This window comes from Mastacembelus armatus, chromosome 11, assembly GCF_900324485.2.
Source record: "Mastacembelus armatus chromosome 11, fMasArm1.2, whole genome shotgun sequence".
Lineage (NCBI taxonomy): Eukaryota > Metazoa > Chordata > Actinopteri > Synbranchiformes > Mastacembelidae > Mastacembelus > Mastacembelus armatus.
Genome location: NC_046643.1, coordinates 2,397,310 through 2,417,611, shown reverse-complemented (window position 1 = coordinate 2,417,611; position 20,302 = coordinate 2,397,310). Strand labels below are relative to the sequence as shown.

Genomic DNA, 20,302 nt, shown 5'->3' with positions numbered 1-20,302 from the left:
CTGTAATAAGATGCTGTGGTTGGTAGTGTCAAATGCAACAAGAAGGTCTAGCTGGACAAGTACAGGGATGAGTCCATTATCTGAGGATAAGAGAAGATCGTTGGTGACTTTTAACAGTGCTGTTTCTGTACTGTGATGTGCTCTAAATCCTGATTGAAAATCTTCAAATAGTTCATTTCTGTGTAAGTGGTCACATAGCTGCTTTTCGAGGATTTTAGAAATAAATGGTAGGTTGGATATTGGTCTATAATTAGCCAAGACTCCTGGATTAAGACTTTTTGAGTAAGGGTTTCATTACTGCAGTCTTAAAAGCCTGCTGTACATAGCCTGTTATTAGAGATAAAGTTACAAAGTCTAATAGAGATGAGCCGATTAATGGCAGGGTGTCTTTGAGCAGTCTAGTCAGGACTAGGAGACATGCTGATGATTTAGATGAAGCAACTGTTAACGTGAATTCAGAGGGAGAGAAGCAGTCTAAACATGACTGAGGTCTTACAGATGATTCAAGAGCTACTGTAGTAGAAGATTCATTTATTGCAGGTATAGGAAGCATCTGCTGAATTTTATCTCTAATAGTTGTGATTTTATTTGTAAAGACACTCAAAGTCATCACTGCTGAGAGCTAAGGGAACACTGGGCTCAACAGAGCTGTGACTTTTTGTCAGCCTGGCTACAGCACTGTCAACAACATAATCAGTTTGGTACGGAGTAGGATTGAGGCATCTGTAAATATATACGTAATCATTTTCTTAAATTTATTAACAGTGTTGTCAGACAATCATCTGCTGTAGTGGAATTTTCTTCCAAATGCTGCATGATCTATTATCTTAAATTCGAAAGTTATTAATGAATGGTATGACAAAATAGGATTTTGGGAAAAAACTATTTAGGTCAGAACAAGATCAAGGGTGTGATTGAAACAGTGGGTGGGTTTATTAACATTTTGAGTGAAACCAATTGAATCTAATATTGAATTAAATGCAGTGCTGAGATTATTTTCAACATTTACATGAATTAAAATCTCCCACTATAATGACTGTATCTGAACTAAGCACTAAATCAGATAGGAAGTCTGGAAATTCAGTTAAAACCTCTGACTAAGGGACAGGTGGACGGTACACAATGACAAGTAGAACTGGTTTTTGGAGAGTTTTTATCATTTCAGTATCTCTCTTTTAAAATGGAGCTACAATTATCCCTCTGTTTTCTAGATAATCATTTACAAACCTCCCCAGTGTTGCCAAAATTTTATTGATTTTACTGAGATGCTTTCAGTTGTCTGTACAGAGTTTGACTGTTTCGTTATTACAGGTGATTTTAATGTTCATGTGGATAAGACCTGTGACAAAGAACTTTTGCTGTCCTTGAAACCTACAGCTTTAGTCAGCATGTTAGTGAGCCGACCCATACTAGAGGTCACACTCTGGACCTTGTCATCAGTAAGGGTGTTAACATTTCAAATGTCACTGTGATTGATGTTGCTTTGTCTGATCATTTTTGTGTCTTTTTTGATTTGTCCATAATTCCCAAAGATGCAACTGGACCTACATCTGTTCAGAAAAGACACATAAATGATAACACCAGGACACTTTATGGAGACGATTAGGTTTGAAAACACCACTTTTCTAGTGTTGAAGATTTGTTAAATTCATATACTTCGAGTGTTCTAAATGTCATGGATGTGATTGCTCCTGTTAAAGATAAAGTGGTCAGGAACAGACAAAAGTCGCAATGGAAAAATTACGACTTGGTCAGGGCACAGAAAAGGGAGTGCCGGAAGGCCAAACAAAAAGCTTCAGGTTCATTATGACATTTATAAGCAGATGCTGTGTGTGTTCAATAAAACTCTACGTAAAAAAATAGAAATGTATTTTTCTGAAATCATCAACAGCAGTAACAGCTCACATCACGTTTGCTACAGTGAGTAGATTAACAAAACCTCCATCTCCATTGCCATCAGAACTAATTTCAACATCTAAATGCAATGAGTTTGCATTATTTTTTAATGACAAGGTTCAGGGTATTAAACAAGGAATAAACTGCACAACACAGATAACAACTCTGCAGCCTACCCACTAGATTTCAGAAAACAGTATTAACCAGTTTGTTACCACAACTCACTCAATTAGTTAATAACTCATTACAGTCTGGAACATTTCCAAGGGCCTTGAAAATTTCTGACATCGAGCCTTCTCCTGAGCAGTTTTGATGCCACAGTGCTGAATAACTACTGGCCCATATCAAACTTGTCGTTTTTAGGTAAAGTCCTTGAAAAAGTTTTATACCCACAACTTACTGACTTTCTCCTGCTAAACAACTGGTCTGACGATTTTCTCAGTCTTAGTACTGTTAGATCTGAGTTCTGCTTTTGACACAGTGGACCATGTGATCCTATTACAAAGGTTAGAGGACTGAATAGGCATCTCTCCAAATAAACAGTGACAAGATTGAAACAGTCATCTTTGGGCCACAGAAACAAAGAGAAAGTGTCAGCAGTCACCTTGAGTCTCTTTTCCTAAAATCTAAAAATCAGGTTAGAAATCTAGGGGTAATCAAGGACTCAGATTTTAACAGCCACATTGAATTAATAACATTGTGAGCATTTTACCAACTCTTAAACATTGCCAGAATCAAAGGGATCAGGTCTAAACTAGACATGGAGAGACTCATCCATGCATTTATCTCCAGCAGCTTAGATTACTGTAACGCCCTGCTTGTGGGGCTCTCAAAACAAGCTGTAAGCTGCAGTACATTGAGAACACTGCTGCTCGGGTCCTGACTAGAACCAGGAAGTACAACCACTTTAGTGCTGTTCTCAAATCCCTGTTCTCAAATCGCTGTCGCTCAGAGAATAGACTTTAAAACAGCACTGCTTGTGTATAAGACTCTGCATGGCTCAGCACCACAGCACATCTCTGACATGTTGATGCCATATGAACCATCTCGAACTCTGAGAACATCAGGGACAGGCCTTCTGCTCGTGCCCAGAGTCAGAAATAAACATGGAGAAGCAGCATTTCAGTTTTATGCAGCTAAAATCTGGAATAGTCTTCCTGATGATGTTAGACAAGCCTCATCTCCTGCAATGTTTAAGTCCAAGCTAAAAAACTTTCTTTTTATCATTCGTTACTCATTAGTTCATTTTTTAGTTCATTTTAGTTCATTAGTTCAAGTTCATTTTCTACTATTTGCTGTTTCATATTTTGATTTTTGTGTATGTACTTTTAACTTGTCTTTTATTTCTGTAAAGCACTTCTGTAAAGCATACACTCTGTGTATGAATTATGCTATATAAACATCCCTTGCCTTGCCTTTTGTGTTTTCCAATTTGGTTGTAAGAGGTTCAGAGTGAGGCTCTCAAATGAGTTGTAACTGTTCTGAGGGTGAGAGTTTAATAAGTTTGAGTGGAAGATTGCAACTACTCCTCCACCTCGACCTGTGCTTCGAGGAACATGACAATTTTTATTACGGAGGGGATTGATTCATTCAGACTGACATATTCATCCTGCTGTAACCAGGTTTCAGTGAGACAGAGTAAGTCAATTTGGTGATCAGTTATCAAATCATTTACTAACAGAGATTTAGACGAAAGAAACCTTATATTTAATAATTCACATCTGACTGTTCTGTTTTTCTGTTCAGTAAGAGGAGTGATCTTAATTTTTATTAGGTTTTTATCAATAATTCCTAATTCTGATTTATATGATTTAGATGTTCGAGGGGCAGACACACTCTCTATGTGGTTTGAGGGGGGTGACTGCCTGCTTCGCTCTACAAGACCGGCATACAGGCACAGGCACGCCACTTACACACAGGCACTTACTTAGAGATGCAGACAGACAAGATAGTTAGGTCGCCTCTTTGAAAAAACGGCAGCAGTGCATGCGGGAGTAAAAATTCAACCAAAGTATCCATATTTTTGTCGGGGTATCGATATTATCGATATTAGGATCGATCCGCCCACCCCTTACGGCTCTAAGGAAACTGCAGAGAGACGTTTGGAGTCTATGCATCCCGGTCCCCTCCCTGGATTGTCAGGCTTTAGGTCGGCTAATAAACTCGGCCAAATTCCTAGAGATGAGAGCTGCACCATTCAAAGTGGGATGGATGCCGTCTCTCGCTACCAGACCGGGTTTTCCCCAGAAAGTGGCCCAATTGTCTATGAAGCCCACATCGTTTGCTGGACACCACCTAGACAGCCAGCGACGGAAAGATGACATGCGGCTAAACATGACATCGCTGGTCAGATTGGGGAGGGGTCCAGAGAAAACTACGGAGTCCGACATTAATTTAGCAAAGTTACACACCGATTCAACATTAATTTTAGTGACCTCCGATTGGCGTAATCGGGTGTCTCTAACTTCACGGTTCTGACTATGGAATTGCCAATTATCAGTCTGTTTCCCATCGGGTGTGTTGCTGAGTGGGGAGAATCAGTTAAAAACATGAACAGGCAGGTGATGAGCCGTGGGCTTATGCTTAGCAGTATGTTTCCTTCTGACCGTCACCCAGGCTAATTCTCCGGGCTGCCGTTGGATCGCTAACAGGTCCTTTTCACACCTGCTAATGGGGCTAGGCTAGCCGGGTTTTGTTCAAAGATACAGAGGCACACTTCCAATTCAGAGATCCTCGCCTCCAAAGCTACTGGAACCTTACATTTATTACAAGTATCATTATCAATAAAGGAGGTAGAGGAATAACTGAACATGTGGCACACCGAGCAAGAGAGAGAGGGAGAGGGAGAAGCCATGCTACTAGCTAGCTAAGCTAACTGGTAGAGTAACGAGCGCTAAGTCTGGAAATAGCAAGAAATGCTACTTTTCTGTCCCACTTTTGGAGCTGCATATTCAGCAGTAAACTACACAACAAGGAGAGACGTCTGGCTCCACACCACTGTTCAGTCTGAGCTCTCTCATGACTGTAGACCTCCGGGAAATGGCTTCCATGAGCCCAGGTGGATCTCCCAAACCACAAATAAGCCTGTCTCTCTCCTGTTGTTTTTTTTCCCACACAGAACTGAGCTGGTTAACTGACTAATTTAATGACGTTTTTCTGATATACCAAAATAACATTATTAAGCTGATTTTAACACTAACTTCATATCAACCTACTTCTCTGTGGGGGAAAAACCAGGATAGAGAGACTTATTTGCTGCTTGGGAGATGAAGCTGAATTCCTGCTGGTCTGCAGTCATGCTAGGCAGTAAATTCATTCTACATCAGGCCGTTTTATCAGGTAAAGGAACCACACTACTGTCTGTAACTATATTTTATATATTCTTAAATTCGTTTCTCCTGGTTATATTAGCATTTTCACTAGTCAGAATGGTAATTAAAGATATCCACAATAACATTTTTACTGGTATAAACTGTATTTGAAGATGACTACAACATTGTAGTCTAGTCATGTAGTAGCTGTGTCCCTTCTCAGCAAAAGAGTGAAAGTGAAAAAAAAAAAACTTTTGGCATTAAAAATTGTTACTAAAAAAACGTCAATGGGTCAATGTTTCATTTTCAGTCCAAAAAGAGGAACTAATATATAGATATATGTATATATAGATATATGTAGTGCAGTAAAAAGCATAAGATTTATTTCTGAAATGTAGTGAATTCAAAGTCATGTCTGATATGTGTGAGTAGCAAAAAATTGATCTACTTAAGTAGAGATACCTCAAATTTGTACTTAACTGCAGTTATTGAATAAATATACCATAGTTGCTTTCCACTATTGGCATTGAGAGCTAAACAGGGTTTGGGTACTATATCCATCCACACACTATACCACATGGTCCAAGCCAGGGTCATGGCGGGCTGGAGCCAATCCCAGCTGACATTGGGCAATAGTGTGGGGTACACCCTACACAGATCACCAATTTATTCCAGTTGGCACATAGACAAACACTCACACACAAACTTACAGACAATTTAGTCACCAGTTACCCTAACCCCAAACTGCATCTGTTTGGACTGTCGGAGGAAGCCAGAGTACTTGTAGAAAACCCCACAGACATGGGGAGAACATGTAAACTCCACACAGAAAAGCCACGTTTAAACGGGATTCAAACCCAGAAACTCCTTGCTGTGAGGTGACAACGCTAACCACCACACTGCTGTGCCACCACTTTTGTAATGTCTGTCCAGGCAAAATTATGATTTGGCAGAAGTCAGATAAACATGCAAAAACACTAGCTGATCCTTTAAACTAAGATAATTTCCTGTTTTGAAGCTCTTAAACATAAATTACACTCACAGTTGTTCAAACTGTTGAAGGAGTGATAAGCACTGACACTTGAGAATGCTACAATATAAAAAAACCATAAGAACACACTTGACAGTGTAGGTACATTTCATGGGAACCAGAGGGAGATCAGAGGGATGTAATTGTCTGGGACAACGTTTGCTCAGAGACTAGAGCCAAACATTACAAGCTTAGATTCTCCACTTTACAAAGGCTACATTAGGAGGGGGGATAAGACCTAAATCCATAGCTCACATTCCACAAGTGCATAAGCAGGAGATGGATTCAGAATTTGTAGGTCTCACTGCAGCGCTGATTGTTTCAGTGTTAATGTGGGAAACACAGGAATCTTTCAATTTGGCCACACACCCATTCAGGTATGATATCAGACTTTTAAGACATTAAACATAGTGGGGAACTACTATTACTGATAATGAAATATTAACACATGGCCCAGCCATTCAAAAGTGCACTAGTGCAAAGTGTTAAAAACTTCACCTGCTCTCCCCTGGGGCCTCTGGGGCCAGGAGGTCCAGCCACACTCTAAAGAAAAACATTAATACAATTAATACTGTTGTCCTTGCAAATAAACACATAAATTATAAAATAAATTAGAATACCTACTTGTTCTCCCTTTGTACCAGGGGCACCACATTCACCCTGCTCTCCCTAGAAAAAGCAGCCAGTGAGTGTAAAAGTAAGTATAGCTTAAAGCAACAAGTTTCTACTGTGGGTACTGGGCCATATCAAACTGTCTGACACTGAAGCCCTGCAGGCTTTGTTGCACTTGCAATATGACCACTGCTGATGTGTATGTTCATGGGATTCCTTGTGTCCAGGTCAAATAGCCATATGAGGTGCGCAGACAGTGGTATTTATTTTAATGTTACTGATACATCACATGGAAAAACTATCATTTTAGAATCAGAAGGCTGGCATATAAAAATACATACCTTCTCTCCTTTGCTGCCTGGTTGACCCTATAAAAAGGGAAAGTGAAAATAAACCTTTTCCATTTAGACAGTTGACTGTCCATGACGCGACATGCTAAAAGACAGCCTCGACCAATCAGTATCAGAGTACAGTAGCTCCTACAGTACATACCCAACTCATGGTGCGTGGATACAGGGATTAGGGTGTCCTATAATACACCATACTCAAATATATCCTTTATTTTCTTTTGAAGATGAATTAGGTTTACCTCATCTCTTCACATCTGACAGCTTGAAAACCATTTAAATAACTGATGATTACCGCATCGCCTTCCATTCCTGGACGTCCATTAATGCCAGGTTCCCCCTACAGGGACCGAGCACAGATAAAACACCACATAAAACAACACTTGGATTCTTTCTGCTAACAGTACTGGATTATGGAGATAATAGATACTTACACGAGATCCCTTTTGGCCTGGCCCTCCAACAGACCCTGGCTCCCCTGGCTTCCCCTGGATGAAAATAAAGGTAGAGGTTGTGCAGAATGATAATATTTGGGCTTATTTTTACTTTGAACTCTGTGTATGTATAGGAAAGGTATCCCTCTGTGACCTGTCTATAACGCCTGTGCAAAATAAACCTCCATCTCAGTGAAGCAGGCTCTCAGATCACTGCTGCCCCTTTGCTCATGTCTATTTTTCAATCCTTGACCCTTGCTTCTTTTCAAGGGCCTCTCTTTAGCAGCAATGCCAGTGAAAACAGTGCTTTCAGATGTCCCTCTCAGTACATGCTATACTTGTCTTGTAGGGAACATTTCCTACTCTTTCACATCTTTTTCTTGTGGTGCTTCGGATGTAGGCCAGACACACCTGCAGCTGGAGGCTTCTGGCCCAGGTCCTGAGGCTGTGAGATTTCCTGACTATCCAGGGATAAAGAGCCATTGTGTGATGCTCACACAAATTACTCACTAGATATTAATATTTCTGGAGGAAAACAGGAGTGTGTGATATCAACTGAAATCTCAGCAGTGAGTAGGAGGCATAGAAACATCAGCTATAATACACAGTAGATCACAGGTATCAAACTCCAGTCCTCAAGGGCCACTGTCCTACTGGTTTCCGAACTAGGCCTGCCTTTGCAGCTTCTGATTGGCTGAACACACCCGATCCAGGTAATCAACAGTAGGTAGGACTGGGATACATTCCACTCCGAAAGTATTGGAACAGTGACGCCAATTTCTTTATTTTTGCTGTAGACTGAAAACATTTGAGTTTGACATCAAAAGATGAATATGAGACAAGAGATCAACATTTCAGTTTTTATTTCCAGGTATTTACGTCTGGATGTGATTCACATCTTAGAAGATTGCACCTTATGTTTGAACTCACCCATTTTTCATATCAGCAAAAGTATTGGAACATGTGACTGACAGGTGTGTTTTGTTGCCCAGGTGTGTCCTGTTATATTGACTATCCAAACAATAAATAGTGCTGAATGTCTATGCTCAATTTCAGATTTGGGTTTTCCAGTGCAGACTGCATTTATACTTAGAAGTGTAACCAACATGAAAATCATAGAGCTTGTCTATGGGTGAACAACAAGCAATTGTGAAGCTGAGAGTCTTTTGGAGGGGAGTGTAGTTGGATAACAAGCAGGACAGTGGCCCCGAAGGACTAGAGTTTGATACCCCTGCAGTAGTGGATTATTCAAATAAACATAATACTCACTTGAGGCCCAGGGTGACCCTTGTCCCCCCTCTCACACAGGCAGGTCTTTGGCTGAGGGCACTAAAATAAAGATATAGTAAAGAGCAAAATATGAGGCAGTACTACCCATTTGTAGTGTGATGGCACTACTAATAGCCTATCAGACGGAGACTTTCTACCAGTGAACTAAAGTAAAGTAAATATTATAAATTTTAAAGAATAAACTATGAACAGTAACAACACTAGCACTAGTTTAATCCTACTTTCTTCTTTAATTTGATCTTTATTTAAGTTTTTTATACTGCTTACTGTGTAACACATTAAGATTTTGTTCATGTTATCTACTTAGTTTTGTCTGACATTGTGTTTTGTATTGTTTTAATGAAAATGAACTGTAAAGCAACTATATTTGAGTAATACTGTAATTACAGTGGAGCAAAAAATGCAATATTTCCTTCTGAAATAGGTTTAATGTAAGGGAGATAGCAATACAATAAAAAAAACTGTCATAAAATTGGTTGTTACCAAGTTTTAAGTCGTGTGTGTCCACCTCATTTAGTTAAGTTACACTACCCATTTGTAGAAAAAAAAGCAAACATCAACAAAAAAAAAAATTACATTTCATTTACATAATGATTATAGGTAGTTAAAATAAATAATGAACCACAATTTACTTACCCCAGTTTTGACAATTGTGTTCTAAAAGAAACAATGAGACAAGTCTTAAGTGTTGAACATTCTGATTCATTTATATTTTAAGATACCCTGTTGAGTTGTTAATGTAAACAACCACAATTTTACTAGGTAACTTAATTTTTGTCAAAAATTTCTTTAAGGCCCTATAAATATGCTACAATTTTTACATTGTCTTGTCAGCCTTACAGATGACCAGACCTAACACAGACATAACTGACCACTTCACTGAAGAGTCTGTCATCGAGCTGGCTGTCCATGAGGCTGAGGACATGCTGCTGTGGAGGTGCACTGGCGATGGAGCGCAGCTTTGCATCCAGGGTTCCATCCCTGTGCAGGCCCGACAGCCTGATGGCGAATATCCTGATATTGAGCTGTCTAGCTTCTGCAGCAGCTGTCACAGCACTAGGGCTGCGAGGGTGGTCCGTTCCATCCATCATCAACAGTGCCACCTTCAAGCTGCTAGAAGATGTCTCATGTGTGAAAAGTTGAGTTGCATTGGTGATGGCATAGGCTGAGTAGGTACCATGGCCAATGAAGGTCATTGCAGCAACACGACCCTGGAAGACATCCAGGTCTTGCCAGTCTTTGAAGTTGTGCTCCACAGAAACTGTGCTGCTGTACTGCAGAGCAGCCAGGCGCAATCGCAGCCGCCAACCAGCAGAGCGAAGCTGCATCAGTTTGGTGCTGAAACGCAGGATGAATTCTTTCTGTCGCTCAAACAGCAGAGTTTTGGCTTTCTCTGAACTGTCCACGATGAACAAGATCTCCACTGGACAGATCAGGACTAGACAGGAAACAAAACACAGGAGAAGAATTGGGATACATTGTGACTCCAGCAATGGATCATGAGGATGACTGTACAGGTCCTTCAACCCATTCGACATTTTGGTCAGCAAGATGCCATGAAAATTAGTAATATGATATCTATTAAATATAGTGTGAACAGTCAATAGAAGATGATACCTGGTGGTTTTGGTAAATCTGTTGCATCAGTGGTTACCATTGGATTAGACTTGTTCCTGGACAAACCCTTTTGATCAACAAAGATCTTGAAAACTGATGAAAGGAGGGCAGGAGCCAATAAACCTTGCACAGGTTACCACTATATAGTGAATTTAGAGTCACCAACAAACCTAACTTGAGTGCGTGTAGACTGTGGGAGAAACAAGCACCTGTGGAAAACCCACAGAGACACAGGTAGAACATGCAAAAGGAAAGGTCCCATGTTGACACAGATTCAAACTCAGAACCTTCTTGCTATGAGGCACCACTGCTATCCACTTTAACTTAGTGAATTTGAATGTAGAGTTACTCTGTTTGCATTGTTCATCTTCTTTTGCACAAACACCAGGTTAAAGAGAAAAAAAAAAAACACACCTAGCTGCTGGTAGTATGTAGTTTCTCATTGTCATATTTGTCCAGGCAGTGTCAACACATCATCAACTCTGCATTCAGCCTGATCGTGAATATCCTAATGTTGAGCAATTCATTACCTACTGTAGTTCTGCAGTTTATACTTAGCCAGAGTGCCCGGCTACATATCAATTTACAGCTTAGATTTAGTTTATAAGTTTAAACTCCTTTCCATTTTCTTAATTAACATAATTCTATAACATGCTGTAAGAAATTACATGTATCAAGTGCCTATAGGGTCATTTAACATTTCACAAACAATAAGGTAATACTGTACCAAGCTGAGATAATCACATTTTTTCAGGCTTTATTAATGGATTGATTATTTATAGTATGAGCACTCCACCTTTGAATACACAACACTGACACATTCCTTATTATTAGAACACTTACCTTTGACGTCATTAGTGATGACCTGGTTATCATCTCTCTGTCCTTTCCTCCTTTTGCTTTGGCATTTGGTTGGGCTCAACACGGTCAAAATAATAATCACAACCTTCAGCAACCACCACATGATAGTTTGTCAGTCTAGATGCTCAGTCTGTCAAACGTGGATAGGATTACAACAAAATTAGTGTTGAATTATGCTTCAGGGCTCTTGCATAATGCATAGTGAATAGTCACTACTTTGATATCTGTCATACAGCATCACTTCAATCCATGCTCAGTAAAGAGTAGCAAAGGCTGCAATGATTCCACAACAGCACAAGATGGAGATGAGACTGCAACAACTGCTCACAGATGCAAAAGTTCAATTCTTTCAGCGTTCTGTGGTAACAGTCATACATGGTGCGGTCCATGGGCTTAAACAGGCAAGAGCCATCTGCTTTGTTGAAGATGAATTCATGTTTTTAGAATAATGGCTGCTGTTTAACATTATCACTATTACAACCTCTACTATAACTACATCTGCTAATTGTTACTGTCTGCTACTGCTAATACAAGTGCTGGATTTATAACTGCTTCTGATACATCTGCTCACATTATTACTAGTAAACTAACAATTTCATCACTGCTATTAATACTACTACTTCTTCTGCTAATACAATACTATAACCACCCTCTGAAGTGGCACCTGAATATCACTAATATAGCTGGCTGGGATATACTAGTAACAGCTTGTATACTACTGTGACAATATTATGATAAAGCCTATACTACTACTAAATCTAAATTTGACTACTGTCTAAGATTTTTTTTGTCATTCTGTTAATTGTTGCGATAACTATTAATTTAAAAAGGAGGTCTGATCTATGGAAATAATTAATGTAATAATTATTCCATTATTTTTACATCAGTGTAATTTTGTGTATTATCAGTTTCTCAGTAAATTTTCTAGAAAATGTGGTTTATAACAACTGTGTGACAATATAATATTATTAATAAAAATAATAACATTATTCTGCTATGGCTAGTCTATGGATAGTATATTTAATTGTCCCTTATAAATAAAATACTGTGAATCAACCACATCAACTAATAACCTTTTGGGTAGATGTTACTGCTCTACTGAAAGAGTACTTGAACTACAACATGTGGCCTATTTAAGAATCAATTGCATTAAGGGTTTTTGAAAATACAGTCGGTCTGCACATTAGCAGGTCACTGACAGTTTAAGTCATCCATGGTATAGAATGGTCACATACCTGCGTTAATAAGTAAGAGTTCCAGGTTAATCCATCAGTGTTTCCGGGCTGCTTCCACTGTAGCGGCACTGAGCAGCAGCTCTGGAGTCAAACCTGCAGCAGTAGCTCTGACGGCCACAGCAATCTGGGGACGAATCAACCAGCATCCTGTTCCTCCCTTCACAATAAAACCTGAAAAAGAAAGCCGTTTATGATTATATTTATATGCATTTTATAGTTACAGTTGTATTTCATATGTCATGCAATAAATTTATTATGTAATAAGGAGTGTAGTTTAAAATTGTTGTACTGCACAGCTATTTGCCGTGAAGGACAGAGTCTCTGCTTTTATTTTGAAGATCAACCGTTTTGTGAAATTGCTACAATTGCTACAACTGATTTGCCTATAAAGATACTAGGATGGGACTACTAATAGCCTATCAGACGGAGACTTTCTACCTGTGAACTAAAGTAAAGTAAATATTATAAATTTTAAAGAATAACTATGAACAGTAACAACACTAGCACTAGTTTAATCCTACTTTCTTCTTTAATTTGATCTTTATTTAAGTTTTTTATACTGCTTACTGTGTTTGTATCCAGTTCACAAAATTTAGAATTATTTTAACGTCATAAAGTTGGGTACAGTGAATTGGGCTTACTCATCCCTAACCCATGATTATGCACAGAAATATACAGAAGCCAGTCAAAATACACTTCACTTATGAATATGAATTACTCCTTTACAAGTACAAATCCTGAATCTCTTAGACTATACTATATATAGCGTATCTTAATTTAGCATCATGCTATTGTTGTAACACATTAAGATTTTGTTCATGTTATCTACTTAGTTTTGTCTGACATTGTGTTTTGTATTGTTTTAATGAAAATTAACTGTAAAGCAACTATATTTGAGTAATACTGTAATTACAGTGGAGCAAAAAATGCAATATTTCTTTCTGAAATAGGTTTAATGTAAGGGAGATAGCAATACAATAAAAAAAAAAACTGTCATAAAATTGGTTGTTACCAAGTTTTAAGTCATGTGTGTGTCCACCTCATTTAGTTAACTATTTATTTTCCTTTAACTCTGGGTTAGGCTTTACACCTCCTGAGAAAATTATGGACAGGTGGTGTACAGTGAGTTTAGCAGCGCTATTTTAGTGCAAACAGCTGCCTAATGCTGCTCTTGCTGGAAACTGCTGGAGAGGTTTTCACTTTATACACATTTTATGCATTGTTAATATAAAACATTGACTAGAGCAATGTTTACTACTTGGTGCTTACTTGGTTATTACTTTGTAATCCTTTCAAATTGTATTTATTTTTTTAACATAATTGTGCTTGCTGGTTAAGATATAACCTACACAAAATGCTACATACTGTAAAACTATGAATACTAGCGTAAATGCACAATGATAGTCTGCCTATGTGCCAGACAAAAGTATATAATAAAAATGACTTATAGTGCGGAGAAGACAGAACATGGAGGAAGAAGCAGGCCAGTGTCTGGGATTAGACTGAGATATATGGTATGCAGAATGGCAAGTCAAGAATGCTGAATGGCTGTGAGAAACTGTACCTGGAGGATGTCAGCATGAGAAACTTCTATTAGCTGCTCCCATAATTCATGCAGACAGGCTCAGATAAGGCCTCATGCCCAGTTCCTAACATAAATCATTGACATGTCTGAGGCCTGCCACTGTTCTCTGCAAAAAGTTACTAGTCATTCAATAAGTATTATCTGGATCCTTGAAGAAAGCATCCTAAGTACCTTTCCTTATACAATATACCAGTTTCAGTTTCTCCTCCTTATAATTGAACAAACTGACCTCATACACATATAGGCTAAACTATCTGCATGATATCTGATGTAAATTAGGCAAAAGTGGGTTTACATTTATGTCTTGTTCATTAAACCGTAATAACTAATCCAGTCAAAACATCCACAGTAAGTATCCTGGGACTTTATACACTTGGGAGCAACAGAACAAGATGACAGTGCACTGACACTGGATACTGTTGATTCAAGAATGTTAACAAAGAGTTGCTTATTTACATATCCAGCAAACAAAGACCTAACATAAACAGCCATTTCGAATAACGTTTGTGGCCTGGAAACAAATGTAACAAATGTATATATTTAGCTCTGTTTTGGCTTCCACCAACTCCTAAAAAATACCTTACTCTCCAGCTGCTAAATGATCTGCTATGTTCATCAAAGTTGCAGACTGGTCTGTCTACTGCTTTATGCTGAGGAGATGTGTGCACACTGAGTTTACTGCAGATTTTTCTCCAACAGCTAAAACAGAACAGTGAAGCTGTGGACTGTAAATCCAAAACAATATCCTGAATAATCCTAGAAAGCTTCGTAGCGCTGAAGAGGACTGCTGAGTTGGGTGATCATTTTGGGTTTTCCAACACTTTTTATATAATTCATTTGATCTATTGTTAATCTAAAAATCATTCTACATATACTGTAGTATGCAAATGGAGAGAGACAGAGGGCAGGATGTGTGTGGAGAAACCAGCCTGAGTGCCTTAAGCTGCTGGTGAGACTGGTGGTAATGTTCGTTGTATAGCACACTGTCTGCAGACAGCTCTGTGTTAAGACAACACAGCCAGGCAGCAACAACACAAATAACAGACGGATGCTTCCTGCTATAGCTAAACATATTTTCATAAGGCTAGTGGGCTTTTGCCACTGGCCCCCACCTCCAAAAAATAAATATAAAAACCAAAGGAAACTGACAAAGCATAATAAAATGTCAACCTAGTTGGAGAGATTCAAGAAAGAGAGGGCGGATTCTCAAAGTTCATTACGGACCTGGAAAATAGTAATCTCACAGGCTGATGCAAAAAGCCTGTGAGATATAAAACATCTAAAGCACAAATTTATACTGATTTTGGCTGTGCTGATCTCAAGGTTACACTTTTAAAAATGAAGCACTGTCTAAATGTAACTTCAAAGTAAAACATGCTGCTATCCCTGCTGCAGTCCCAGGCTGCAGACAGGTGAATGACTGTGAATACTTACATGAGGTGCTTGCAGGTATGAAGTCTTCTTGAACTTGCCATGCTCGGATCATTTGTTTAAGCTCCCTGTGGCACTTCAGACTTTGGCAGGCAAGACAGGTTCATACGGTCAGTCCAAAAGCCCTGCTCTGGGGCCCTGATAGGCATGTGATAGATATGCAAAGGTTGTTTTAGACATGTTGGCTCACATTGCATCAGGAAGAGCTGCTGTATTCATTTCTACATTTAGCATAAATAAAATCAATGCCCACTTTGGTGTGTGGAATATAAACTAATAACTTTTGAAGGTAGGATATTGGGCTTTAAACACAGGCAGTGTTTCAAGAACCTCAGCCCAGTCTAGTAGTTATTGTGGTCATTTCAGGGTTAACAAGCAGAACATAGTGGCATAAAAAGGCTTCTGAAGGACTAACTTAGGAGGTGAATTTAAATTACTATGACTGATGGAGACTTAAACCATATGTCAAAAGCAAACAGAAAACAGAAAGACTTTGGCTGATATACTTTATGCGTGTGATGATGAATTGGGCAGATAATTGCTTTTGAAGCTAAACATGATTTGTCTAGTTGGTGTGGTCCCACCAACAAAATCACAAGGCTGTTTTTATTTGACATTTTCAGGAGTGTTGGTCCGTAAAACCTGCAGTGAAACATGCCTTGTTCTGCCTATGGCTTTATTAACTCACTCAAAGAATTTCACTTAATAGTTTAAGTTCCTTTACAGAGCAAAATGAAAAACTGCTCCAGAAATGTTGAATGAATACATTCTGTCATTTTTAAAAAGTTTAAGAATAAAAATTGTCAATTTTAAAGATGTTAAACTTAAAGTGACTATTATGCTAATATTTTTATATTAGCAGTGGAGGAAATGACCATGGGATATGTAAAAGGAGTCACTCTAAATCCATAGACAATTATCATCAACTTGTGACTTTCCTTCAGCTTTGCAGACCTTTTTAGCCCAGTTTAAATAATGGTTCTGAGTTACTTAACAGTGTCAACTTACTGTGAATATACTAAATAAGCAACTGTCATAACTGTATATCAGTGCTGTGCTTAAAATCCTACATATGAATTTACAGCTTAGATTAGTAATATGTCAAAGCACAATATGTATTAGGAACATTTCTGCTCATAGTGATGCACAAAGAACTGGGCATCACTGGCCACATTAATCATGTGGCCAGAAACAAATTTCCTGTGGGACTTTTATTTTGGTTTTGGTTTTCCTGTCTCGTCTAGTTGAGCTCTAGGTAGCTTTATGTTTTATTATCTTGATTAATTCCACCTGTGTTCGCTTACCCTTCTGTTGCTTGTGTATATATACTCCGTGTTTCTTTCATACTTTGCTGGATTAGTGTGTTTGAGTTGAGTCAAGTACCTGTATTCCTGAGTTTGCCTGGGATTTCTGAGTTGTCTGTGTATGTTCACGTCCATGCATGAGCTGACTTTTGTTCCTGACATTATCGCCGTATAAAGTTAGTGGTCTGCACTTGGGTCCTGAATCTATCCTTCATCTAAAGTCATAACAGAATAATCCAGCCAGAAATGGACCCAGCGGACAGCAAGGGGAAGATGCTGGAGGAGAGGTTCACCTTGGGGCTTCTCCAGCTTTTCGTTGACCTCCTTTCGTACCTCCAACGAGTACAAGGAGGTACTGGCTTTGTGCTCCAGGTTGGAGCAAGAATTCCGGAGCCCCCCACACTACGTTATGAAATGGAAGGCAGCCACATTAGTCTCACTCTTTGCCTCCCTCCACACCTTGCTGAAGACGTACCTGACGGCGGCTTCCCCTCCACAAGGCTAAGCAGTGGTGCCTAGCACAGCTCCAGCCCCTGCTGCCAGCTCCCCAGTCTCCGTCGCCGGCTCTCCAGTCCCTGTAGCCGGCTTACCTATCTCAGATGCCGGCTCACCGGTCTCTGAAGCCAGCCCTACAGTCCCTGTCACCAGCTCCCCAGTCCCTGTCACCGGCTCCTGAGTCCCTGACACCAGCCCCCCAGCTTTCGACGCCGGTTCTGACAGGGGCGTAGGCGGGGGCGGTCCTTGTCCTGGTTAGTCCTAGCCTGTCAGAGTCCCCGGCTAGCCTGCCAGCGTGGCCAGCCTGCCAGAGTCCCTGGCTAGCAAGCCAGAGTCCCCGAAATTCATGCCTGTCAGCATAAATTATAGGAGCCAGAACTTCCAGTCCCGCAGCCCTGCCGACGCCACTGCCTCTCTCAAACCTGAGCTTCGCCCCAGACTTCAGCTCACCCGAGGAGTCGTCCACCAGAGCAGCCCCAGGTCCTCATTCTCCAGAAGGGCCGTCCTCCAGAGCGACCCTGGATTCACGTCTGCCTGAGGGGCCGTCCTCTAAGGCAGACCTCAGTTCGCCAGAGGGGCCATCCTTCAGTGTGACCCCGGGATTCACGTCTGCGTGAAGGGTCATCCAGCAGATTGACCCTGGATTCACATCTGCCCGAGGGGCCATCCTCCGGAACCGCCCCGGGCTCCTGATTGCCCGAGGGCCATCCTCCAGAGTGGCCCCAGATCCCTGTTATGTTATGGTCTAGTGTTTTCCGTTTCCTGTGGGACTTCTTGAATCTATCCTTCATCTAAAGTCATAACACTCATTTGTCTGTAGATTTTGCAAATAAAAAACAGTATGGCATTTTTAAAGGACAATAAAATGTCAGTACCCCTGATCAAAATTAGTATTAGTTTCCAAATAATCTGTATCAAAGCTCAATGTCCAGTACTTCCACTAACAAATCAGTCTTGTTACCTTATTTTACTTTTAATAAATGAATAGTATATAAAACAACAGACAAATTCCATCACAATTTTCCAGAGCTCAAGGTGATGTCTTCAAATTAGAGCCTGGATAAGATTTCAAAGAATCTGATAATGATACAGGCTATAGGATGATTTACATTTATATTAAGCAGGGCATTTTTTAGTTACACGATAAATATGTGAGTGAAGATTCTCAGTCGTCCAGGTGAAGTTATCTAGAGGTTGAGTCATGGCAGCTGGACTTCTAGTTTTTAGGTTGAAACGTTTCACCACTTATCTAAGTATCTTCATCAATCTGAGAGAAAGCTGGTATGGAAACTCCAACTTATCATTCAGGTTGGTTTCACTCCACCCTTAGACTGAATAGGCTCTAATCTGTTAGGAGGAGACTAAAAGAAGACAGCACCCCTCTCTACCAGGAGCAGCCTCAATCCAGACTAAATTTGCCTGCTATTGGACCTTTGTCTGAACACCACATACTTCTTATACAGAGCTGAATTTTACAGACACAAACATGGATGTGCCATTGGCTCTCCTGTGTCACCCATTGTTGCCAATCTGTACATGGAAGAAGTGGAAAAGAAAGCTCTCAGCTCCTTCACAGGGATGGCACCAACCCATTGGTTCAGATATGTGGATGACACCTGGGTGAAAATCAAGACCCAGGAAATTCAAGCCTTCACAGATCACATCAATGCAGTAGACATAAACAAATTCACCAGAGAGGACACCAAAGAGAACAGGCTAGCCTTTTTGGACTGTGAGGTCATCATTGAGTCTGATGGTAACCTAGAGATAGAAGTCTACAGGAAACCCACACGCACAGACCAATACCTTCTTTTTGACTCCCATCACCCATTGCAACACAAACTAGGAATCATCAGGACTTTACACCACAGAGAAAACAACATCCCTACCTCAATGGAGGCAAAGAGAAAGGAGGACACATTGAAGACAGCCCTCAAAACCTGTGGCTACCCTAAGTGGGCTTTCAACTAGGCAACATCCACATCAGGCAGAAAAACGAGAGGTCACATGTAGCAGGTGTTTCAGAGAGACATAAATGGATTTTTGGGAAACATCAGATACCAGTCCACTTCAAACCCACCAACACACTGAGACAGAGACTGGTTCACCCTAAAGACAGACACCAAAACAAAAAAGGAGCGATGTAGTGTATGTTGTTCAGTATAAGGAAAAATGCTCAGAACTCTACATTGGAGAAACCAAACAAACACTTAACAGGAGGATGGCCTAGTACAGGAGGAGCAGCTCCTCAGGACCACAGTCAGCTGTGCACCTCCATTTAAAGGAAACAGGACACTCATTTGAAGATAGTGATGTACATATTTTGGACAGAGGAGATAAGTGGTTTGAGAGAGGGGTCAGTGAAGCTATATATGTCCAAGTGGAAAAACCCTCCCTTAACAGGAGTGGAGGGCTCAGACATAACTTATCTTCAATCTACCAGGCTGCCCTTTCATCTGTTCCCAGGAAATTAAGGAATATATCAAATGTCTTCCAGGGAGGACACACTCTTGGTCAATCTGTGGGGTCACATGAGTCAACCCTCACCTGAGCTTACGTCTTTTGTTCACCTAACAAGTCTATTCAGGCCAGGTGTGAAGTCAAACCAACTCAGGAGTGTGAGTCTAACGACTCTCACCAGATTTACATAGCTCACTTTATGAGTGTTACATAGCTCACCTAGGGAGCCTATTTGGGCTAGAGGTGGAGTGAACCCAATCTGAAACATAAATTGCAGTTTTTATACCAGCTTTCTCTTAGACTGATGAAGCAGAACTAAGTAGTGAAACATTTTGACCTAAAAACTAGAAGTCCAGTTGCCATGACTCTAGGTTACACAGTAAACTTGTCAGCA

General features: G+C 40.1%; 1 protein-coding gene across 1 annotated transcript in view; it reads right to left on the bottom strand.

Annotated features, from left to right (window-relative positions):
* col28a1a (collagen, type XXVIII, alpha 1a) overlaps positions 1-11,501 on the bottom strand; it is a 32,905-nt gene extending 21,404 nt beyond the window's left edge. Inside the window, exons 1-9 of the mRNA XM_026300333.2 lie at positions 11,381-11,501; positions 9,793-10,358; positions 9,557-9,577; positions 8,900-8,959; positions 7,631-7,684; positions 7,492-7,536; positions 7,191-7,217; positions 6,862-6,906; positions 6,736-6,780 (exon numbers count right to left, since the gene is read on the bottom strand). Of these exons, the coding sequence (XP_026156118.1) occupies positions 6,736-6,780; positions 6,862-6,906; positions 7,191-7,217; positions 7,492-7,536; positions 7,631-7,684; positions 8,900-8,959; positions 9,557-9,577; positions 9,793-10,358; positions 11,381-11,501 (984 nt within the window). The remainder of the gene's footprint in view (positions 1-6,735; positions 6,781-6,861; positions 6,907-7,190; positions 7,218-7,491; positions 7,537-7,630; positions 7,685-8,899; positions 8,960-9,556; positions 9,578-9,792; positions 10,359-11,380) is intronic.
* Positions 11,502-20,302: the final 8,801 nt, after the last annotated feature.